Source organism: Cetorhinus maximus, chromosome 17 (assembly GCF_964194155.1).
Source record: "Cetorhinus maximus chromosome 17, sCetMax3.hap1.1, whole genome shotgun sequence".
Lineage (NCBI taxonomy): Eukaryota > Metazoa > Chordata > Chondrichthyes > Lamniformes > Cetorhinidae > Cetorhinus > Cetorhinus maximus.
The window spans coordinates 32,592,393-32,599,732 of NC_135895.1; the positions used below are offsets into that span (position 1 = coordinate 32,592,393).

General features: G+C 46.3%; 1 protein-coding gene across 1 annotated transcript; it reads right to left on the reverse strand.

Annotated features, from left to right (window-relative positions):
- Positions 1–1,676: 1,676 nt before the first annotated feature.
- Positions 1,677–2,378, reverse strand: dynlt4 (dynein light chain Tctex-type 4). Its single transcript, XM_078561904.1, has one exon. It carries the CDS (start codon positions 2,376–2,378, stop codon positions 1,677–1,679), a length of 702 nt encoding a protein of 233 aa, XP_078418030.1.
- Between the last annotated feature and the right edge of the window lie 4,962 nt (positions 2,379–7,340).

Genomic DNA, 7,340 nt, shown 5'->3' on the forward strand with positions numbered 1-7,340 from the left:
GTCCTGTCAGTGACAGTGGCAGTTAACTGTCTATCAGCTGAAAGTCGTCACCTGAATCAGTGTTAATTACTGCAGCAGGAACCTGGCTTAGCAGTTATAACTTGCATGTGAGTCATTAGCTGTCTGTACAATTAGGGAGTGTTAGCTACTGCAGAGTGTGAAGCACAGAGTGACCAAGGAACAGAGTGCTTTGTCAACTGAGTGCTAACATCAGGATTTTAGTGCACGTGGTAAATTGGTGCAGGGGGAAAAGAGGTATCCCTTTTCATCTTTTTGGTTATGCCTTTAATGGTTGGTGACTGTTCTTCTTTTGTCTCCAAGCAAGGAGACAGTAACTTGCTATTACTTTGCTTTACTAAATTAGGAGGTAACTAATCAAATAAGGCTGTATTTCTCTCCATAGCGTTTCTAAGCAGCCAGTAATTAAGGTAAACACTCACATCTCTTACAATCCATCAGTTATGGAGGTGGAATAGAGACACCATCAGCGTGGCCTCCCCCACAGAGGGAGGGAGCTCCACCACCTCCCCACCCCAAAAATTCCTTGTTGTCCCGAAGCATTTCAATGCTCCTTCAAACTAATCAAATAAGGATAGACAGACATGTACAGGTCTTTAATGAGACCATACATGGAGAACTGTGTGCAGTTTTATCCTTCTAAGGAAGGATATACTTGCCTTGGAGGCAGTACAGCCAAAGTTGACTAAATTGGTTCCTTAGATAAGAGAGTTGTTCTTTGATGAGAGGTTGAGTAAATTGGGCACATATTCTCTGGAGTTTAGAGGAATAAGATGTGATCTCAATGAAACATACAGGATTCTGAAGTGGCTTGAGGGTAGATACTTGAGAGGTTGTTTGCTCTGGTTGGGAATCTAGGACATGAGAGAAATTTCTTTACTCAGAGGATTGTGAATTATTGGAATTATATGCTCCAGAGGATTGTGAATACTCCATCACTGAGTATACTGAAGACTGAAATTGATAGATTTTTGATCTCTCAGTGAATCGAAGGATATGGAGAGTGAGTAGGAAAGTAGAAGATCAGGGATGATCATATTGAATGACAGAACAGGCTTGAGGAGCTAAATGGTTTCATCCTGTTCCTTTTTCTTATATTTTTATGTTTGCCTCCTTGGTTTGTGTATGGCATGGGGTACGGCATTGTAAAGATTGTTTGAACTAATCTACTGACATAGCTCCCTAGGAATAGTGAATATGTAAGGTTGCCATGGCTAACTTCAATTAAGTGAAAATATTTATGCATTGAGTAATCACCACTCCATCCAAAGAAGCACATAAACAATTTGCTTTCGGGCCTTTCTCCTTATCGCTCCTGGGCTTGGAGGTATGAGAATATCACAAATTAACCTTTCCTCCAACTTTTCCACTCTCTTTTCCCTAAGATATGTGCATGTCTACAGCTGAGATGTAACTATGGTTTTGTAAGGAATCTACCAACCTCAAGCAGCAGTTTGCTGTGCCATTTAGCTGCTCCCTATGTAACAAAGCATCAATCATAATGCAATATTGTGGGAGCTTTGTAATAATTGCAATATCATTATCTGAATGTTAAATATAGCCTCATTTATCAGCATCATATATAGGGTTAGGCTTTAGGTAACTCAATAAATCACTAGTCAAATAGTCTAACATGGTTTTCTGTTCAAGTAAATTAGTTATTCAAAATATACACCATACACAGTTGCAACAGCAAAAAGTGAAGAATTCTTGAAAGTAGCTGTTGCATAATTGTCAGTCGTTGTATCCCACAGACAACGGCTGATGATTAGTATTCCCTGATCATTGAGCTGGCCCAGCATCACATTGCAGACCAGCTTATATCTAGGGGCATTGATATCTTTCACTTTCAACCTGATATGGTCTGTCAAACTCTGCACTAGCTGTACACATGTTACAGGATTATATTTATTGTCAGCCAAGTAGCTTGAAAGGGCTCCCTCCAAGATCCTCTGGACCTTGTAGGAATCAAACTTGCAACCTTCATCTGGCTGGGCTTTGTAAGTGTTTTCGCACTTCACCTCCTTGATAGGTTGATACAGAGGCAATCCAGAGAAACTGACTTGACCAGAGGTCATCCAGCTCATGGAATGCCTTTTGCCTTGCATCACGGAGCCTTTGCGAGTAAAAGGCACATTGACATTACTTATAATGGAGTTCCTTCTGGATGGGATATGGGGTCTTCCATCCATGTTCTTCAGATGCAGATGATGCTTGCTGGCATAAACGTCTATTGACTGGGAACTTCTGCGAGTAGAAATGGAGCTTGCACAAGGACGCAGCCCCAAAACGTGCCCAGACAGAGCCTGATTGAACTGAGCTAAAGCCTCTTGGGATAAAGGCATTTGCTTGGCAGTCATGGTAAACTGTATATCGATCTGTTTAAAGGATAAAAGATAAATCAACTTTCATTTAGATCAATAGCTCTCTCCATCTTTTACTGAGTATTTTACCTCCCTACTTTTAGCTCCTATATTATTCCATGCCTGAAAGGATTGTGCTCCTAGATCACTGCTAACAACATTCTTCAGCCATCTGTTTTTTTATATAATGGCGGCACAACATGAATCACTCAGATCTTTGTTCTCAGTCTTCATTTGCACTTCCATGTGTTGCAGGGTCTAAGTTTAGACATTTTGTGCATTTCTGTTTTCCTCTTATTGGCTTCTAGATTTTAAGCATTGGTTCTAACTTGTAACTAAATCACTTGAATAGAGGTCAGAATATAGAAACAATCTCCCTCTCTCACAGGCAGAAAAGGAGGAGAGAAAAGCAAATCAGAGGGTCAAAATATACAAATTTCTAATAGGGAATGAACTTCTAGCAAAACTGATGGCTCATATAAGTAAATGTATTGCTTGGTGTGGTACTGAATCATGTAGAGTGGGAAGTTCCCAGCTGGTTAGGTTAACTAATTTGATCAATAGCAATAGTAGAGATTTTGCAATGGCCCTCTATGCCTATCGTTTGGTTCGTGGGAGGGATGGTGTTGTAGGGGAGGGTGGAGAAGTGCAATTAATTGATCGCAGTTCCTGTCCCTGGTGGCTGTTGTGTAACAAGTTTACATGTACAAAAGTGGGGTGAGGATAGAATGAGCTTAATCCTGATGACACATGGCTGAGTATCCCACTTACTACTCAGACACAGGAATAAAAATGACTACTAGTGCAAGGTTTCATGAGTCACTGTCTTTAGAGCCTTTTAGGTGAGATAGGCAGTGTTTAAAATCAACAGAAAGAGCTGCCGGGTCTTTAAGATGGGCAGAAAGTGGAGTGGAAGTGAAGTTGTCACCCAGCTTTAGCTAAAAACTGTAAGGTTTAATACTTTTTCCATTCTGACATTAAAAACAATCTTGCCCAGCTTTCTTGGACATAGATTGTACACTTTACCCCAATTTAAAACACTGGCATGTCTGGGCAGATGAGGATCCATGGTGGACCTACAACTTAGATATGCTTTCCTTCTAGGTTCATCTGCCCAATCTCTTTATTCATAGAATAGCTATTTTTCTGCCATAAAAGAATGATTTGCAAGTAATACATGTAACATTTCCCAGAGTTAAGTTGTAATTTGCATTGCTGCACTCTGATCCTCACTGCTCCCATATTTCAATTGTAAACAAAGTAAATATTGTATTACATGAGATGGACTTAACAATGTATGGTGCCTAAATGAATTACCATTGCCAGCCCTGGCTTTGTGGTAGTAGTCACCTTTGACTCAGAAGGTCATAAGTTCCCAGCCACTTTCCATGATTTAAGGACATAATCTAGACTGACACTTCAGTGCAATATTTTAGCTGTGATGCAGCACTCCATTGTTGGACATGCTGTCTTTTGGATGAGATGTTAAAACAATGGGGCGTGTAAACTCTCTCAGATGGATGTAATTGATCCTATGAAGTTATTCAAAGACATTTAGGAGAAATTCTCTTGGTTAGTATTTAACACTCAATCAGCACCAACAAAAACAGATTAACTCGTCATTAGTTCCTTTCATTTTGTGGGACGTTGTTGTGGGCAAATTGACTTCTGTGTTTGCCTACAAAACAACAGTGGGCGGAATTTTCCGTGCCCGCTGACAATGGGCATGTTCGGCAGCTTGAGCGGACAATATGGCGAGAAGGCTAAAAGTTGCTTTCACAATGTTGTGAAACCAGTTTGCAATTGTCCGCTCAGCCCATCGATAGCGGGTCATGTTTCCCACTGTCGGACGTCGGGAACCTCATTGTAATACATCTGCATATCAGTATAAGGCCAGCCTGCCAGAATCATCCCTCCATGCTGGATCATCTGCCCACGTTGGCAGGAAAACACCTCGGTGCCAGAACACATTTTCACAAGTGTGACGTGCAGAAATCGGGACTTACCACCTTGCTCACATCATGGAAGAAGATGCTGGAGCTGGACAGCAAAGGGACCCTGAAGGAATGTCCATGGCATGCTGGACATGGCTTTGCTGCGAAGCAGCTCATGGAAGGTGAAAAGTCACCGTTGAGGGTCTGTTCTCAACGGATGATGGTTGAGGGGGTGAAGAGGAAGGTCCAGCTGTGATTGGGAGAGGAAGATGTACTGGGGGGTGGTGGGAGAGGCAGGTCTAGGATCGACTGGGAGAGGAACAGGTGTCGGTGGGACGGGTGAAGTTGGGAGGAGGGAATGAAGGTGTCAAGGTGGGGTGAGGTTTGGGGGGGGTGCGCAGGTTTTGGGGAGGTGAGTTTGGGAGGGGGAAACAAAGCTGTCATGGAGGTGAGGTTGGGTGGGGGGAACAAAGCTGTTGAGGGGGTGAGGTTGCGAAGGGGGAATACAGATCTGGGGGGTGATGTTGGGGGTGAACGAAGGTGTCGGGGGGAGGTGGGAGGTGGGATTATGGGAGGAGGAGGGGATAAGGGGGAGAAGATGGCAACTGGGGATGTAGGTGTGGTGGGGGGTGGAAGATGTAAGGGAAGGAGTTTGGAGGAGGGAAGGAGTGCGGAGAGGGGAAAGAGGCTGGGGGAGGAAGGAATGCAGAGAGGAGAAGGAGTCCAGGGGGAGGAAGGAGTCCTGGGGCAGGAAGAAGTAAACGTGTCTGAAGGAGTCAGGAAGGGGGAAGGAGTAAGGCTGGAGGAAGGAGTTTGGAAGGGGAAGGACTATGGGGGGTGGAAGAAGTAAGGGTGTCTGAAGAAGTCAAGAAGGGGAAACAAGTAAATGGGGGGGGTGGGGGGGAAGTCTGGGGTGGGGGGGGGGGCAAGGACTAAGAGGTGGGGGAGTCCGGGGTGGGGTGAAGGAGTTCCAATGGTGGAAGGGGCTCCGGGGGCAAAGGGGGGAAGAGGTTCCCAGTGGAGAGGAGTCCGGAGTGTGGGGGGTGTCCAGGTGAATGTGCAAGGTAGGGCTCTGTTGAGTCCATGATTGCCACCTAGGGAGCGAACTGACGATGGGTGTGGAACGAGGGAATGGTGAGAATGACCTAGGGCAGAGTGAAGCGGCAGGGTGGGAGGGTGATGTTCGACATGGTGCATAGGAGTGTGATCAGTGAGTGGGCGGAGATGCAGGTCAGCTCAGATTGTCAACCAGAAGCAAACCCCAGCAGGCAGCATTGATAATGCTCAGGACATTGAGATGAGTGTGATATAGGAAGGATCCGCTTGCATAAGGCTCCGAAAGGCCTTGCCGCACACACACACACTTCTCCCTCCAGAATAACTTGTGGGCTGGCCACATGCAGCTGAACTGCAAGTGCAGGGAGGATGCAGTGGGAGGACTCGTGAAGCCTGTCAATGAAGCTAAAAGACAACAATACACATTATTCAGTGAAAGTGCATATATTTCCAGATTGTAAAATGACAAAATGTGTTCACCCATGCAACCAACTGTGATCAGAAGTTCTTAACTTTTGAATGCCTTAAATTTCTAGGTGCTGCCCTGACATCTGCAACAGGGGTGGAGACAGCCTGTGTAATGGTTGGCCTTGTTATCTCTGATGCCTTTGGTGTGGGTCCTCTGGAGAGCCAAGGCCTTGGCTGTCTTCCTGTGGGCCAGCTGCTCCCTCTGCGGTGACTGGAGGGAAAGGATGGCCTCTGATATTCCTGAGTGGATGACCCTAGGGATCCAGCCTGACTTCTTGAGGGGAAGGAGCACCTGGGGGAACGTCGAGGTGCCCCATTTCCCCCTTGCATTTCCACTGCTGGAACTCACCCATGGCTCCTGCAATGGAGTGCAAGTCTACACACATCTCTGCGTTCTGCTGGACCAAGATTTCCATGTTGTCTGCCAACCTCCCCATGGAGAACTCCATATGTGGGTATGTGGGCACCACTTCATCAGCGAGCAGGTGGATGCACTCCTCTGACTCACATGCCACTCTGTTAAGTGTTTCCAACAGTTCTGCATGAAGTTCCCCTGCCTTCTGATGACTCTCCAGGATGAGTTGGAAGGTCGAATCCAGAGACTAGTCATCTGACTCAGATCTCACAGATGCCTCTTCCCCAGGTGTCCTCCAAGTGCCAGGGAGCTCGGCCGAACCTGCCTCCTCCTGCTGCGGACATGTGCCCGTGCGGTGACCAGCAGATTGTGAACCCAAGCTTGCTCTAGATCTAGGTCCCATGGAGGTGTGTACCTCTGCGCTGGTGGAGGGTGTGGGTAAGCACTGTAATGGGTCTTCCAAGCTATTCATTTCCAGCTCTTCAATAGAGGAGGAGTCCTCTTGGCTGGAGGCAAGGACATGGATGGAGCTGAGGGATTGGCTGGCTGAGGGTGTCAGTTGCTTAGCAGAGCTCCCTGTGAACCAAAGTGGAGATAATTAGTGCATGGCAGCAGAGTCAAAAACAGGAGAGAGAGCACACATTTGCATTGAGAGAGGGATGATCTGGTGCACGATCCTCACGAGGGTGTTCGCTGCCGACCTCATTGTCACCACAGGCACGGTCCATGTCCTCACCAGCAAGCATGATGGCATGCTCCTCAAAGTGAGTGAGAGACCTAATGTGGGCCACTCCACCCCCAGGTCTGGGACATCTCCCTGCTGATGTGAGCAGGCATTTCCTGCATGAAAACAGATGGTGAGAATGTGAGCAGGACACATGGCACTGTGTGGAATGTTTGTGTGGTGAGCGGAGTCATGGACAGGATGAGGATGTGAGCTCCAGAGGATATGAGCCTGATGGAGATGTGAGTGTGCGTGTGAGTGTTAGTGGTGTTGTCCCTTGAGGTGTGGGATCCCTGTGGATGTGTGATGGGTTTGTGATTGTGTGAATTGAGAGTGATGAGAAGAGTGGGTTACCCTGGTGGAATGGAGGAGATCATTCATCTTCTTGCAGCACTGGATTACTAGTCTTCTTTTGCAGGACT